Source organism: Sebastes fasciatus, chromosome 8 (genome assembly GCF_043250625.1).
Source record: "Sebastes fasciatus isolate fSebFas1 chromosome 8, fSebFas1.pri, whole genome shotgun sequence".
Taxonomy (NCBI): domain Eukaryota; kingdom Metazoa; phylum Chordata; class Actinopteri; order Perciformes; family Sebastidae; genus Sebastes; species Sebastes fasciatus.
Window position 1 is genome coordinate 21,412,176 of NC_133802.1, and position 16,817 is coordinate 21,428,992.

The following is a 16,817-nucleotide window of genomic DNA, read 5'->3' on the forward strand; positions in this document are numbered from 1 at the left end:
ATGTTGAGACCTTGCTGAATTTCATGCTGGGTGTGCACGTTAGGCTTCTGTAGGTGAGTATGTGTGGGTGGATGTTTGTGTGCACATGCCTCAGGCTCAGTGTGCTTCTCATTAGTCCTCCACACTGCTCAGAACAAAAGGTGTCCTGACTTCAGCACACACGCAAGAGCAGGAGAGCAATGCCACAGTGTGTATGTGTGTGTGTGTGTGTGTCTGGGGATGTGTGTATTTTCCAGAGGCTATAACAGCAAGGTTACACCACAACTGGAAACAGATGAGCTTAGCAATTAATGGGCTGAACCTAAAATAAATAGCAGCTGACTGTTTAGCTCTATTATATGCTGCAGCGTAGAGAACTGAAGCATTGTTCGGAAAATAGAAACACCTCAGAATTACCGACAAAAATGTGTTTAATCTTAAAGTGTGTAATACTGTACATGGTTTCTGCAAATATATAGAATACAATGTGCAATGAATATGAGCGAAAATATTCTCTTCTTCATGTTCAACTTTAGAAAAAGCATGCAGATCTGTTCAGTCAATAGCAAAAGTTGAATTCAAAGCCAGTCGGACAGCGATGCGTTCCCATCAAAAGCAAGACTGAAGAAATAAAGTGACTCCTGTTTCGTTAGAAAACGTGGAAGGAAAATGGAAGATATTTGTTGAAACATCAAGGCACAAAGGTTAAAGAGTGTCCCTGCTCCACAGTCTCTGTCCAAACAACGCCATATTTTCCTTATGAAGCGGCCTCCACGATGACCTCAGAAAAAAACTCTTTTATCCATACAGGATATCAGATTCCTTTGTATGAATAAAGTCATGTAAGACAAGAAGAGCGTCTATGACACTTGTTCTCGGTCCTTTAATCCATATTCGCCGATGGCCGCTCTGTACATCCCATTATCAAGCTGATGGATCTTGCGTCCTCTACCCTTCTCCACTCTGATTGGTTCACTCCCCAAAAAAGTAGAAAGCCTGGAGAAAAAGAGAAAAGCAGCATTTTAAATATTCAATTCTTACTTTATATATTTGACATAGGGCTGCTTTTACGAAGTCCATTTGTATTATGAGTTATGTTACGCTGCTGTTACCACGGCTACTGAGTTAATTTGGGCACTTGACTACTGCAGCTCTCTTAAGGAAGCATCGCTGTGGATTCCTGGACTGTGAGCTCATAGTTCAGACTTACACACGCAGTTCATGAACATTTGAGATTTCAGTGCAGTAAATGACACATTTGTTGTTGTCATGTGATGGCACTGATTGTGTCCCTAAATGTGGAAAAGCTGGAGAAAAAAAAATGTTTTGGGCGCTTAGCTATGGTCACGCCAAATTGTCTTATGTCGGCTAAATACATGAGAGAAGGCTGTGTGTGTGCATGTGTGTGTGTGTGTTTAAAAATACTTGGTGCCTAGTGAGGGAGAGGCAGGCAGATGTTATTTTGGAGGCTCACATTGCATCGTAATTATGTCCTGGAGTGAGAGCGGGTTTGTGTCCTAAGACGACTGTGGTGGTGCAGTTGAGGCCCATGATGACCATAATGAGGAACACGACTTTGACTCCACAGTGTGGAACATCTAAACACTGAGGTGGAACTTGTAAATAAGCTTGAGTGCTTCTCTGCCATGTGCCACCTCATTTCCCGGCAGTCTTGGATGTTTTCATTCCACTACTTCACCTTGTTTCAACAACTAGCACCCCTTCAACCACCACAGGAGAGATGATCAGTGGAGTCAGCGGCTGCTTTGATTGGACACTTTGGGGTTTTTAATGATGAAATGTATATATTTATTTACCCTTGATGTGTTTAAGTGATGCTTTGACTTGGGTTTCCCTGGTATACTGTGAACCTGAGACATTCCAGCTATATATGGGAGTCCCCCAAACCCAAAATAAATACATATGTAAAAGCACTAAATACCATAATAAACCTTCTCAAACCTATTGTTATACCTATTATTATAATTCTTATTCAGCTCGTCAATCATTAGATCTTAATCCTCCTAAATTTCTCACTAGTAGAGGTCAATTTTCAATAAGTGTTAGGGGAACCAAATTATGGAGTAGCTTTTCACATCTATCAATAAACTGTTCACATCTATTATATGTTTGAAAAGATGCTTAAAGGGTCACATTGCTCACATATTTACGGAAAGTTTATCCCCTTTTCTCATTTTATTGTGTCTTTTTTGTCCTGATATTTCAGTGGATTTTTATATTGTTCTTGTGGACTTCTTTTTGCTCGGGTCCTGATCCCAGTAAGCCTTTGAGTACTCTTTGTCATGTTTTTGTTATGTCTGTCTCTTGTCTGTCCTCTACCTTATTGTCAATACGGATGTCATCCTCTATTTTTGCTGCAAAACAAATCTACCTACGGGTACAAATAAAGTCACCTGAACCTGATTTCTTGTCTTTTTTATATATATATATTTATTGTTATTGTTATATATATATCTTGCTATAATTGTTTGTCATCATAATTATGTAGACATATTATTTCTGTATATTAATCGTGTGTTTTCTATAACATTGTGACATTTTAACACTATTGAGATGGAGGCTTCAAATAAGCCTTTTCCTACACTGTATATTATTCATTTTTGTGTTATGTTTGTGTAGTCTTAATTTGTGCAAAATAAATAAATAAATTAATAAATAGATAAATTAATAAATAAATTAATAAATACATGAATAAATTAATAAATAAATAGATACATGAATAAATAAATAGTTGGCTGCATTTTGGGGACAACCCAAGTCTAAATTCACCTCCACCCCAGCGAGGAAGACTTACCTTCACCCACCAGGTCAGAGCTCCTCATCCTCCCCAGTGCTGCCCAGGTGCACCGTGGACAGGTGTACCGTGGACAGGTGTCTGTTCCGTCCCGTCTGCACGGCCTGCAGGTTCTTGTGTCTCACCAGAGCCAAAGCGATCTCTGCGTTCCACGCGGTGCCGTCCTGCGGACACCGGAAGTCAATCTCCTTCCCCGTCGCCATGACCACGGTGAAATACACCAGCCCTCGCTTGTACTCCACGCAGTCCACCGTGGCCATGCGCTCAAAGCGGAGCTCCTTGGCTCTGGAGCCCCACACACCTCCAGCATCACCTCCACCTCCACCTTTGCAGTTGTGCAGCCGGAGTCCTTCCTCTGTGAGCACGCAGCGCTTCTTCTTCCACAGCTGGAGGAGTCCGCTGCTGCGCTTCTCCAGCAGCCCGTCTCTCATCACTTTGGCCGGGTAAGACATGACCACACTGAGCCCAAAAGTTAAGACTAGTCTTCAGCAGTGATGCGTCTCAAGATGTACCCATTAAATACTCATGTCATCGGAAAACGCATCTGCTTGAGCTGACATTAATACAACAGCTCCTCATGTAGTGCGCGTAAATCCAATCCATGCGCAATGACAACACTCCGTGGAGGCTGGTAGTGCTGGTCTGCCTGGATATGTTTGAACATGCCCGGCTTCACTGTGGTCCAACCACGCCTTCTTCATGGTGACGGCACTAGGAGGAGAGAGATCCGGGCTGTTTATATGACATATACCCTGCAGCACTGTGACCATTTAGCAAAAAGGCTGTGGAAGGACTTAAGAATTTCCCAGTAAAATAACAGTAAAGAACTGGCAGCAGGATTGCCTTTATGTTACTGTAAAATTAACATTATTATACTTTCGCTGAAATTTACAGCTTTGTACTGTTAATGAAAAATACTGTTTTTTTGTTTTTTTTTATTAATTTCACAGTATTTTACAGTTAATTTACTGTTTAAAGATACATTATATAGCTGTTTTTCACCTTTATTTTACATTATCTTACTGATAATACACTATTTAGGTTGTATTTTTTACATACATTTTAATAAACATTATTTTTTTGCCTAAATTAATAGACTTAGCAGGTTACAGACATAGGAATAGTCACACTAAATACAATTAAAGGCACTTGTTAGGAAAAAGGCTATAATAGACTTGTTGACACTTTTCCCAAAAATGTCTGTCTATAGCTGGCTACAAGCACAGAATGCAAACCAGAACAACATGTGAATGAAGAACAGAGCTAATTCACTGATTTTCCAATCATGTACAATGTACAAGAAGGTAAGTCTTCCTTGGGTGGAGGTGAATTAGACTGGGGTTGTCCCCAAAATGCAGCCAATTATTTATTGTGCAGATCAGGTCCCAGAATTAAAAAAATACTGCATGAAACTGTTACTGATGATACTTTAGACAGTTGATGTTGTTTTTTAAGAATGCATTATAGTGCAGTTAAAAAACGGCCTATGAGCGTAATTGAACAGGTTTTCTTTTGTATTAACAGTAAAGCACTGTTTTTAGCAATAACAGGTTAATACTGTTGAAATCCTGCTGTAAATTAACAGCAATTGTTTACAGTGTAGATTCATTATTGATAATATTGACCCTGATTTTATTCTATGTCTAGAGAATGTTTTGCTTGGTTTCCATAAAGTTAACAGTAAAATCAAAGAACATTATATTATTAATCTGATTATTCTCTTAGCTAAATTTCATATACATAAATCCAAATTTAGTAAATCTAAACCTTAATTTTTTTGTATGCTGGAAGCATTCACAACATAGCCTATGTTATTCTACTGAGTTTCTTTTTCTTTTTCGTCAGACCACCGTTTTTTGCAACGCTACTCGTTCCACATTTTTCAGCATAGAAACTCCATTCAAACATCAAAACGTGCAGCTCAATTAGGACATGATGGCTATTACTTTTCACATTCATAACTTTCATATTTTCAGAACTATTAACCATAATTCATCAAAAATTCTCCATTGAAATGAATGGACGACATGTTCAGAATTTAATCATTTTCAACACACTTTCACCTAGAAACTCCATTCAAACTGTAAAATGATCCACATCTTCCATAGATTCTGGCTATTATTCAACTTTCATTCATCCCATTTGTACTTTTTTAAATATTTAACTTTGTTTGGAGCTTGGTAAAATTCCCCTTTTTGTATGTTAACAGGAAACTAGAGATTCACCTATTTTTTCAAAATAAAAGCCCCGGAAGGGAACTTTCTCAACAGGGAACTGATTCTGTATCCTTCTTCATAAAGATTAACGCCAGCAATGCAGTTTAGCATCAGCTATTCAAAAACCTTAAAATATTCCACATCTTTTATACACTATTGGTATTATTTCACTTTTCAATGATATTCATGCAAATTAAACCCATTCCCACTTTTCCAACTATTCCTACTACTTCACCTTCTTCTCACAACATTTAAGCCAGCATTACAGCGTAGGGTCAGCTCTTCAGCATCTAGCATTCACACCGCAATTTCTTCAGAAATTGCTTTTTCTAGTTATTGATAATATTGACCCTGATTTTATTCTATGTCTAGAGAATGTTTTGTTTGGTTTTCATAAAGGTAACAGTAAAATCAAAGAACATTCATATACATAAATCCAAATTTAGTAAATCTAAACCTTCATTATTTTTTGTATTTGAACATGAAACCAAACAATACATTAAATTGATTCTCTCCTCCGAAAACAAAAAAAGCTATTAAGACGGTAACTTTATGCACCTCCTTTAATATATTTATCTAAATGTTTATTTTCCCTGGCTTTGTACTTGTAAGCTGTTTATCCCCTGGCATCTGTTATTTTTTCTTGTTGTTCCTTTTACAGTTTTGCACATGTCTTTGTAATTGAACCTGTATGACCAGTTTGTGAAATAAAGGCAATACAAAAAAAAATGACATACCCTGCGCGTGTGTGTGGTGCGCATGCGCGTAAAGACAGTGTGATCTTACAGCACTGTGTTTTGTGTTTTCAACAGAAATACAGGTATGTGGTGGGTTTATAGCCACCTCCCACTGATAGGTCACAGTGTGCCACACACATGTCAGCCAGTAAACTTCAAAATAAGTCATTTAAATCACATTAACCTGCCCTTTTCAAGTTCCTAAAGTGTTTAAGACAAACTGCTTCATTGTGTGTCTCTTTTGAGAGAGCTGGAATGTGAGTGGGTGGATAAATAAGTCAGAGATGTTGTAATATGTGAGTGTGTGAGGTAAGAAATAATGTTTTTAGATAGAAACAAATGACTAATCAGTCAATTACTAATCATTTTTTGTCATTTAGTGTATTTGCAACAGTGTTTTTTAGCAATCCCATCTGTTATATTCTTATATACATTTTATACAATACACCTTATAAAAACATTCACACATCCTAATGTGTGTGAAACCAATGCATGGGAACTGAATGTAGTGATTAGAATCAAATTAAGTGGAGGAACTGGTTACATTTTTAATGACAAACTTCAAAGCCTCGCTGGTTTCACTTCACTGTTCTCATAAAGCTTAATTAAGGCACTTAAAACAAAATGTTTCCATTCTTCAGATGCTTGACTGGTAGCATTGCCCTAATGTGACTTTATGATGGGTGGAGTGAAACTGTAATTCCCCCAAACTTTATAAGATACTGTCTGTAGGCTACTGGACTTATCCCAGCGGTGTGATGTGTCACTGCAATGTTATGAGATGAATGGATGCAATGTGACACGTGACATTTCTTGAAACTTTAACACATAACGTCATCCACCGATACTTTAACGGTACTTCCCTATTCCTTACACACACACACTCACATGTTTAATGCAATTAAGAAAAAAACTGGCACTAAAATCTTTCAACTTTATTTATTATCATGCTGTATGGAAAGCATTACATGTACATTTAAAAAAAAAAAAAAGCAGCATTTACTCTATTACATATAATATTATCATTATGATACTGAGATGTCATTTGCAGAGGGAAAAACTGTGTAAAAGGTGCAAATCATCAATGCAGCGTTAAAAGTAATGTTTCAGTATTAAGCATGGGTTATGTTTATCAATATTTACTGTAACAGCACTTGTTGTAATCATCTTTGGCCTACATGAGGCAGAGGTGGTGTTATAAACTGGGGAAAAAAAGTTCGGAAACTTGTGTTTGGTGGATTATTTCTCTGTTGTTACAATGCTAATTGGCATTGTATTTTACATGGTTGGAAAGCCTGTTTATTTACCTTCACAATGATGTCCAACTTGTAAGGATCATGCATTTGTGGGATGAGCAGCACAGCTGATTATGTGGGTAGCGCCCAAGAAAAATGTGCCAAAATGCTCTGCCAATGGTAAACAGTGTATTCTCATGTTGGAATTGACTCTTGTTTTGAGTTGTTTGGTGGATTGGATGATTGAACTCTCTATCAGTAACAAGGAACAAACAAGACATATTGGCAATTTTACACTTTATTCATTTAATACATATGTGGACTTGTTACTGATAGAGAGTTAAATCATCCAATCCACCAAACAACTCAAAACAAGAGTCAATTCAAACAGGAGAATACACTGTTTACCATTGGCAGAGCATTTTGGCAATTTTTTCTTGGGTGCTACTCACATAATCAGCTGTGCTGCTCATCCCACAAATGCATGATCCTTACAAGTTGGACATCATTGTGAAGGTAAATAAAGCGGCTTTCCAACCATGTAAAATACAATGCCAATTAGCATTGTGACAACAGAGACATAATCGACCAAACAAAAATTTCCAAACTTTGTTTTCCCAGTTGATTTCACACACTGTACAATCTCATGTTGCAGGTGCGTGTTGACTGGCAGCAGTCTGCCCTCTGCAGGATGAAGACAGTAGTGCAGCTGTCTGGAGACCTGCTGCCATTGAAGAGCTCAGTGTGTCTCTACTGAGTGTGTGACAGCGCTCCAGCTCCAATTCCATAACCAAATCCCTTGGGACCAAAGTTTTTGCCATAACAGGCTGTTGGAAAGAAAGAAAAGGTAATCTGTCAATAAACACTCCACGCTATAAGGTGTTAACATCATATCCTTCAGTTATTATTAACCACAGTTGGTGCATCACATGTGTTAGCATTCGAGTCATGTGCTACACACATGCACATTCGCTTATGCACATACATTTCTTGTCTTTTTTTTTTATTGTTATTGTTATATATATCTTGTTATAATTGTTTGTCATCACTAAGACATGTTATTTCTGTATATTAATCGTGTGTTTTCTATAACATTGTGACATTTTAACACTATTGAGGTGGAGGCTTCAAATAAGCCTCTTCCTGCACTGTATATTATTTATTTTTTTGTTATGTTTGTGTTTAGTCTTAATTTGTGCAAAATAAATAAATAAATAATCAGCTGCATTTTGGACTGTTGTACATTACAATTTCAGAAAAACCGGAATAAGTCATTCAGCATGAAAAAAGCATAGAAAAATGACTAATCGACTAAAGAAATCCCAGTCGACTAAGACCAAAATGACCGATTAGTCGACTAATGGGGGGCAGCCCTAAATTACACATATGCTTTTTCTGCCTCCTCCTGTAGTTTCATTGTTTTTCCTGCAAACGTTCACCCAAAGAGAAATAATGTACGACTCCAGTAATGTCACAAAGTCAGAATGGGGCATACTGCCTCTGTAGAAATGCAGGTAATGAGCCCTTTTCACAACAGACACTTTGACATGTCATAGCAGGAAAGTAAAGGCGTGAAGATGGCTCCATGAAGTGACCCAGTGAGCCATATCAGTGAGTGAACATGCACAATACCAGATCCCTGGAACTGGCTCCCCTGAAATGCAGCCATCATCAATGTTTTCCTGCTTTGACATGTCAAAATGTCTGCCATGAAAGTGGTTTATTGACTACCCAGCGATGTGTGATAAAAATGATTACCCAAACTAGGTCTGGCATAACATTTCAAAAGATAAACCAGGTTTGTTTGCAAAAAAAGTGTGTTCAAGTTTGGACAGAAGCTTCGTGTCATGCGCTGTTTGCTTTCTTCCTTATTAGAATAAGTCAATACATGCAATACAAGAACTTGAACTGAATGAACACCCTGCAAAATGCTAAACATAAAAAAAACTGGTATGTGGAGTGCTGAGCCATGTCTCGCAAATCAAAAATACAAAAACATTAAAGGAAGGAGTTTAATAAATTAAATATTTTTTAGCTATTTTTCTTATTCCATACTTGAGGATATCTTTATATATATATATATAAGAGGGCCCTCTGCTGTATTCTTGTGTTTATTTCAACTCAGTCACTCATTCACAGGCCACTAACAAAACATAGCAGATCATTTTCTCTCATTTAAGACTGTGAATTTGAATGTTTCATGCAATCATTTCCCCCCCTAGTTTATGATGTCTCTTTTTAATAGTCACACTGTGTATGTTGTGTTCTCACTGTATCACATGTCATAATCTCTTTCAGACAAATGCAGCCTGAATGGATCAACACGGGTCATCCTGCCTGGCTTCACCACTCTGGACCAGCAACGAAAACAGGTCTGACACAAAATTACTAGTCAGTAAAACCAATATATATATATATATACACTGTCTATATATATATATATAGACAGTGTATATACTGCTTATAATAGATCTTATGGTCTTATTGGACGCAACATCTAGGCCTCTTGGCCATGAATTAAATCTGAGTGAACTTGAACACCATTGTAAGTGTATGTTATTAAGTTTCCATTAAAGGTCACATATTATGCTCATTTCCAGGTTCATAGATGTATTTTAATGTTGCACTAGAACATGTTTACATGCTGCAATGTTCAAAAAACCCTTTATTCTTCTCATACTGCAGCCTGAGTCTGCCTGCCTCAGAGACTAATTCAGCCTCTGTCTGAAAACCACTGATTCACAGCCTGTCTCCTCCCACTCTGCTCTGATTGGTCAGCGTTTTCTGTCAATCAAACTTCCTCAACACCCTCCCCCTCCCTCCCGGAGAAGCTCTCTCTCTCGTCTCTCTCTCTCTCTCTCTCTCTCTCGAGAGAGAGAGAGACGAGTAGAGAGATAGGAGCTAGAATAGAGCTTATAAACCACTTTAAAGTTTATAAACCAGAAACTTCACCCAGCGCACGTTACCGGAGGAATCTGATCAGAAATCGGCGACACATGATGAACATCTGCGGTCCAGATTCCAGGTTCTCCTGACGGTTTCTCTCAGGTAAATAATACTATTTATAGCTCTGTTAGTTAGCTCAGTGTTTACCTCATGCATCAACTCTGTAAACCGTAAACATACACTCTGTTTTACGTCTGTCTTTACAGATCCATCTGTGAGAAATGACCGACAGAATCATCCCAGAGGAGAGCAGACAGCTGTGAGCAGATGGCTCTGTTTACATGGAGATACAAAGCTAACCCGTTAGCATGTAGCTAAATGCTAACGGGTTAGCTACATGCTACCGCTATGACACGGTGTGTAAACACAGCGACCATCAGGGTGGAAAATAGAAGATGTGAAACAGTAGTCAGTTCATTATTTCTGCTAAAAGATAAATGTATGGAAGATCAGAGTAATGGTATATTATTTACAGTAGTAGCTGTCTCTGTGTTACCATGACTACAGACCACCGGAGCTTAGCTTACCATAGTTTACCAGAGCTGAAAGACTTTCTCCTGTACCATGTCACATAACTAACTAACAGGTGAGATGATTACAAATGCTGTGAATAATTAATATTGTCATCTGTCAACTCAAATAAAGTTTGACTGTGAAACAGAAATGTGTTGTGTTGCTTACAAGTCACTATTTACTACCTGTACTCTTCTACATGCATGACATCAAATATATATAATATATAAATATCATCTGTTTAAACAGTGTAATTACATAAAGCCTTTGTGAAAGAACATGTTATATTTAGATGATGGGAGTACATGAAGCCTGTTCTGCTGGTTCTTGCAGACTTTGCTCAAGTTAGGTTGAGGAGGAGAGACAGTGACGCGCTGTGGGGCGGGGTCAGCTACTGAAGGTTCTCTCTGGTTCGACCAGGAAACCCTTATATGGCTTGCATTTCTCTAATGACGTCAGAAGAGAAGGAAAAAAAGCGATTTTTTTTTCTGCACCCATTTCCGGACAAACGGAGGAGGAGAAAAAGAGAGAGGATGGTCTTTTATGATACTATGGTGGCCTGTAGACACACTGGGGACAGATATTGATGTTTAAAAGACATGGAAAAGTGCATTTTGCATAATAGGTGACCTTTAAGAGACCAAAGTAATAAAATAAACCCTATACAATTACAAAACCTTTTTATATTAGGTGTGGTATATTTGAATGGTTTAGTAGTTTAGCAGACGTGTATGGTACCCCCCACCCCTCCCCCCCGAATATCCGAATCCCAAAATTGAAAACCAAATACCTACCCAACGAATGAATAGCTAAATAATCAAGTCCAGCCCTATTCCACTAGCAGTATTTCTGCATAGGAAGTGAAGTCTTACCTTTGCAGTAGATTTCTCCATTGTTATCAGCTAGTGTGGTCGACTCAAGGCTCTTATTACACTCGACACAGGTGAAACATCCAATCTTATGCCATGACTGTAAATAAATACAAATCTAATTAAATATAAAATATAAATATAAATACAATATTCATTTTTAAATGGGTGTATTTTTTGCACGCATGCCCATGTGTGTGTGTGTTTTTTCTTACACTCCCAGCTCCGATCACTTTCTCAGCAGCGTAGACGGCCTTGCCACAGCGAGGGCACTTGTCTGACCCTCCGAACTTCTGAGCCAGCCTGGATGGGTTTGGGTTGCTGCTGCTGGGACGATGAGGAACAGGTCTGACGGAGACAGAGAGAAACCGTGGATAACAGGCCTTTAAAAGAGATAAAGAAGTGTGTGTGTGTTTGTTCGTTACTCACTCTTCATGCTTAATACCCAGAGCCTCTCCCTTGTCCATGCTGAGCGTCCCTGCTCCCTGACCATAACCGTAGCCTTTTGGCCCGTGCTTCTTGCCGTAGCACGCCTTGCAGTAGACTTCCTCCTGATGAACAGCCACAGTTGTGCTGTCCAAGTTCTTCCTACACACCACTGCAAAAACAGACACATTTACATGCACACACACAATAACACACATGCGGTACATGTGTATTATTCTTTTGCATATTATTGCACATGTTTTTGAGCACATTCATGTATTGAGATAGGCTAACATAACAGTTTCCTTTTATGGAATAGCTCTATTGAAGAAGCATGTTCTCATCTAAATGCCATCACAGGAATGTTCAATTATAACGCAGGAACACAAATAACTCAAGAACTCCATGAACCTACATATTTTTCAAGTTGAGGCAGAGGAACACTTTGTTTTTATGATTTATTTCAGTAATTATCTTTTAATGGTATTTCTTTTTGTACAGTTATGATGCATGATTTTTAGATAGGAAAAATATATCCTTAACTGCTGTAAGGTAGGTAGATTAAACTTTTTTTTTTGTTTTAATCAACAATATGTGTCAAGTTTAGGCCTCTGAAAATCAAACAGTCAAGCAGTGGTTCCCAACCTATTTTCCTTCAAGGCCCCCTACTTGTATTTAAGAAAAGCTGAGCCCCCCCGACGTCATCACCAAAAAAATTACAAATCCTCCAACAAAATCCTGTTTGAATAAAGTGATTTAGTACAGATGAGTATTTTTTCTTTATCAAATCATCTTTCTTTGATGAATAGAACTCGTCAGTTTTTGTCAACATAAATAAAGTGATGACGTCTTGACGGATTTGTAAAGACTTAATTAATTTGCTATAATAGTGTAAGAGCCAAAATAAATTTTTGTTATTGTGGTTAAATAAATGTAATTTATGGTGCATCCCTTTCTGTATGTCAAGCGGGAGAGCAAATAAGTTTTTGACTGCAGTGAAAATGATTTTTTTGAAAGGGTAAACCCCAACAAACATGGATTGAAGCAGAATATTACGTTAGATTTTGACACAACAGATTATCATTTTAGTTATACAACCCGGAGCAGACAAATCCTGGCGCATACTCACTAATTTACACCAATATACAAATTTCATAAAGGAGGATATCTATTATGAAGAGGAAATTATACATATTTATGCTTATAAATATTAACACTATCTTGACCCCCCCCCGTTCACATTAGGTTAGTGTTACTCGTGACTGTAAAGGCAAGTGACAAGTGTCACATGTTCAGCGGTTTCCACGGTGACAATGACAGGAAGAAGCAAAGAGTTTACTCACTGCACAGGAAGCAGGACTTGTGGAAGCTCCGCCCATCACAGAGAACCTCTTCTGCAAAGTAAACGGTCTTCTGACAGCAGCCACATTTGTTTCCTCCTCCTAATGGCATCCTTTAGTAATGCATGCAGCATGAACACAGACACACCAAAAAACACTGTGATAACAGTTTTTTTTTTTTTTTTTAACCATATCTTAATTGTCCAGAAGCTGTCCATAAAGACACAGCACCTTAACAAAGACCCAGAGACGGTGATTATTTCAGAGAGGAATAGCTAAAAAGTCTGTCACTGTGGCCAAAATAACTTTAAGTATATTCTTCCAAGGCATACAGTTAACATTTTATTTTCTTGACCTGGTTTAAAAGCCTGTAATTTACGTATGGAACTAGGCCTTAAAGGGTAACTTTGCTCTTCTTCAACATATTTTCCCATGTTTTTGTGTATAACTGACTAATAGGAACAAAAGTTTCTGAAACTGGTCCAGTATTGAGGGAGAACGCTGTAACTGGCGGCTGCTCACAGGCTGCAATAAGGTGCTATTGGGGCAAGCTGGCACCGTCATTTACGTCCACTAAAAGTGCTTGCTTTTGCCGTGACAGGCTTTGATTGTTATTATGCGTGTCTGACATTGTGGACAGAGTCTCACTCAAGGAGACGTCTCGTTCTGAAATCTGGTGAGGTGACGTGTAGCTGGAAGACAGAAAATAGGTTGAAAAATACCGAAATTGCCCTTTAAATAGAAAAATATATGAACAATGAACTAATAAATTCCTTTACACAACCATCAAGCGAACACATTTACAAGAGTTTCTGTTTTACGAAACCTGTTTAAACATTCAGATTTGGTCGCCTGTAATTTTGGCTTTGTAAAGCCAGACCCATGGACTGTAATTTCATTGCTGCCAGTTCTCTGCGGCTTCTGTGAAGAACCAGCAAGCCAGCAGTGAAGTAGAAAATACTAGAAGAATTCCTTCTTTTGTTGTTGTTGTTGTTAATCGGCTAGAGACGATAGTTGCTGTCTCTTGAAAACCTGAAGACCTGTAGTGTGGAAGTAATGTGAAAATGTGACTTTCCGAGGAGTCTGTAAAGTTGATGGAATGTGTAAGACCCTGGCATCGTGCCTGTTTCTACCCAGTGTGTTTCCCAGCATGACCCTCCCAGTCCAATCTCGTGTATCCGTATCCACATTCCTGACCGCGTAAACCCTCCCACCTCCCTGCCCCTGTCTCACTCCATCTACTCCCTGCCTGTCTGTCTCCTTCTGCATCACTTCTACAGACTTCTTAATATGAGCCGTATGGAAGTGTTAGGTCATTTTCCTATCACCCTTGGACACACTTCCTGTGTGTGCCAAATTATCTCTCTCCCTTTCTTTAAAAGTAAATACAACACCCCAAAATTAAACACAACTTCTTTACTGCTGACACCAGCATGGTACTTAATGTGAATATGAGCTCATTGTATAATACTAAATCATAGCTCGGAGTGAAGTAAATGGGTGGAGCGGTTTGTGTCTGGCTGCTGTTGCTGCTGCACTGTGTCTTTCCGTCATTGTGAGCACCAAATCTGTTTGTGGGGGTTATTCAAAGGCCAGACAGCGAAATATTAAATCAGATATGGGAATAATTGAAGAAAAGGTTCTGCTGTTTACAGGGATGTAACTGGAATCGATGGGGAATATCATCCCTGGTGATGTACATTCAGTATACATGTATGTTAATTAGTGTTATAATATATATACAGTATATCATTTATATATTATACAATAATAATAATCAATTTATCAGGATTCTCATGTTTGAAATGATTTTGCACATTGTCTATCACATACTGTACATACCATATAAAAGTTAAACCACAACCTAATTAATTAATAAATAAATAATAAGCCAATAAACAAAATGAGTTAGGTCACAAACTGATAAGCGAAAACACAGAAGTCTGAAATGAGTAAGATTCAGGGACACAAATGGTGAAGCAAAATAGGATGTGAAACATAGACACTAACTGACATTTTTAGAGTTTGCTTTCACTGCCAGTAAATGAAATGTCAGGAATATTTTTTGCACCAGTCATTGGTATCCTTTTTAGAGCTTTCCAGCAGCCCAACTAGGAAAATATGACTAGAAGTGGTAACTCAGAAGTCTCAAATAACTCTCTAACTCTTTCATGTTGTTTAACAGGCAAGACGATCAATGAGGAGCAGAAAAAATAAGGTAGACACTTGGACATGAGATGAGTGTTGTGGTGTGAAGATGACGCCAGGGCGAAGGACGTTAACAGAAGGTGAGAAAAAACAGGTTACCCAAGTCAATGTTTGTTAAGGTTTTCACAGACATGGGCTGCTTCGACATGTTATAACAAGTTATTGACGGTTAGTCAATCTGACCACAGAGGGGAAAGCATAGAGAGGAGACAAGATGATAAGTAATAAAGAGTATCCTCACTTGACACACTAGGAGGTTATTAGAGCCATAGCTCTGTTATACAATTAGGGCTCTTAGCTGGTCTTTCAGAGTTAAACATCAAAGCTTCCCTTCGACATGAATAATCCAGGTCTTTGCTAAATGATTTACGCAGTATTCCCTGGAGATGAATACATGTTGATAATTGTGGCTCTGCAGGCTTAGACATGTGGGGACGCAGACTGTTGTGCAGGAATGTTCAAATAAAGCAGTGAATGAGCGGTAAGAAGTGGACACAAATCAGGAAGTCCGTTTCGTGAAGTAAATGTGACTGCATGTGACATCTGTGTGATTTAGGCTTAGATTATTTGATCAGTAGGAGTTGCCTATACTATATACATGTATACACTTTGTTGCCCACACCAGAGAGCATACAGATCTTTGCATACTGTATTTGTTTTTCTTGTACAGTAGTGTTCCATATTGTGTTACTGTTTAACCACACGCTGTGATACCATTTGACAAACTCTAGTGCATGATAGCTGTTCAAACAAATGAGTCTCGTCTGACCTGACTTGCACGGAAAATACATTTACATTGTGGTAGAGTGTTTTTCCCATAATGCATCGGCACAAAGAGTAGGAAATAAGATACAGTAAGAATCAAGAAGGAAGCAAGAAAGCTTAAGCAGACTAATATATTAACATTGCTCACCTGCAGTTAGTAGTAGGTGCTGTCAGTCAGTGATGATGATGGACAGGTTGATCCCTGGTCGGAGAAATGAAGCACCGGGGTGTGTTCAGGAAACCAGCGGTTCAAAGTTAGGTGGAGGAGTCACACTTTTAGTCTGCAGGAGAAAAGTAGCTTCTCTTACTAACACAAATTCTATGACTTTATCCCGGTGATACAAGTAGACCCAGACAGAGTTGTTGGTTTGTGCATCCCCACGTCTCCACTGTTCCAGATGTGCTGAAAGGGAGGAGCTTCTGTTGTTACTGCTTCAGTCCACAAAGTTGTTGCGTGTTCAGCAACAGGGGAGTTTCTGACTGACTGGCCGAGCGAGAGAGAGAGAGAGAGAGAGAGAGAGAGAGAGAGGTGAATGGGGAGGGAACTTGGATTGAATAGCTGTGGTATTGTCAAGCGCAGTGGAAATATTTTATACCCACTAAGAATTAGAGCCAATAAGAAAGATGAACTATATGCAGAGGAAATATAGCCCAAAGACCAAAGACATTAGTACACTTTATGAGCACAGAAAAAGAAAAGTAGAAGAGTACAAGCTAAAGCATTTCAAATTCCTACATTTTTAAGGCATTTCCTCCTCCCTTTCCTTT

General features: G+C 38.5%; 3 protein-coding genes across 5 annotated transcripts in view; 1 reads left to right on the forward strand and 2 right to left on the reverse strand.

Moving 5' to 3' along the window:
• Positions 1 to 392: 392 nt before the first annotated feature.
• phlda3 (pleckstrin homology-like domain, family A, member 3) lies at positions 393 to 3,465 on the reverse strand. 3 transcript variants are annotated; one of them, XM_074644257.1, is made up of 2 exons: positions 2,805 to 3,465; positions 393 to 975 (listed from the first exon to the last, which is right to left on the reverse strand). In XM_074644257.1, the coding sequence occupies exon 1, from the start codon at positions 3,244 to 3,246 to the stop codon at positions 2,809 to 2,811; it is 438 nt and encodes a 145-aa protein (XP_074500358.1). In that variant the 5' UTR covers positions 3,247 to 3,465; the 3' UTR covers positions 393 to 975; positions 2,805 to 2,808. The 3 variants fall into 3 exon arrangements, with proteins under 3 accessions (XP_074500358.1, XP_074500357.1, XP_074500356.1); XM_074644256.1 differs by having other exon boundaries at positions 393 to 966; positions 2,785 to 3,465; XM_074644255.1 differs by having other exon boundaries at positions 2,795 to 3,460.
• A 3,206-nt stretch (positions 3,466 to 6,671) lies between these two features.
• On the reverse strand, positions 6,672 to 16,536 carry csrp1a (cysteine and glycine-rich protein 1a). The gene is made up of 6 exons (XM_074644266.1): positions 16,198 to 16,536; positions 13,080 to 13,189; positions 11,740 to 11,908; positions 11,526 to 11,658; positions 11,314 to 11,410; positions 6,672 to 7,809 (listed from the first exon to the last, which is right to left on the reverse strand). The coding sequence occupies exons 2-6, from the start codon at positions 13,186 to 13,188 to the stop codon at positions 7,733 to 7,735; spliced, it is 585 nt and encodes a 194-aa protein (XP_074500367.1). The 5' UTR covers position 13,189; positions 16,198 to 16,536; the 3' UTR covers positions 6,672 to 7,732.
• Positions 7,708 to 16,817, forward strand: part of nav1a (neuron navigator 1a) — a 125,820-nt gene continuing 116,710 nt past the window's right edge. The window contains exons 1-3 of the mRNA XM_074644259.1: positions 7,708 to 7,829; positions 9,281 to 9,354; positions 15,262 to 15,364. The gene's annotated coding sequence lies outside the window, so the exon portion shown is untranslated. The remainder of the gene's footprint in view (positions 7,830 to 9,280; positions 9,355 to 15,261; positions 15,365 to 16,817) is intronic.

Bases quoted from the DNA above. Each gene is read 5' to 3' on its own strand.
- csrp1a (XM_074644266.1), bottom strand. From the start codon at position 13,188: ATGCCATTAGGAGGAGGAAACAAATGTGGCTGCTGTCAGAAGACCGTT. The intron at 11,909-13,079 runs GTGAGTAAACTC...CTGTTTTTGCAG, and splicing joins CAAGTCCTGCTTCCTGTGCA to TGGTGTGTAGGAAGAACTTG. The intron at 7,810-11,313 runs GTAAGACTTCAC...TCTTTCCAACAG, and splicing joins TGGAGAAATCTACTGCAAAG to CCTGTTATGGCAAAAACTTT.
- phlda3 (XM_074644257.1), bottom strand. From the start codon at position 3,246: ATGTCTTACCCGGCCAAAGTGATGAGAGACGGGCTGCTGGAGAAGCGC.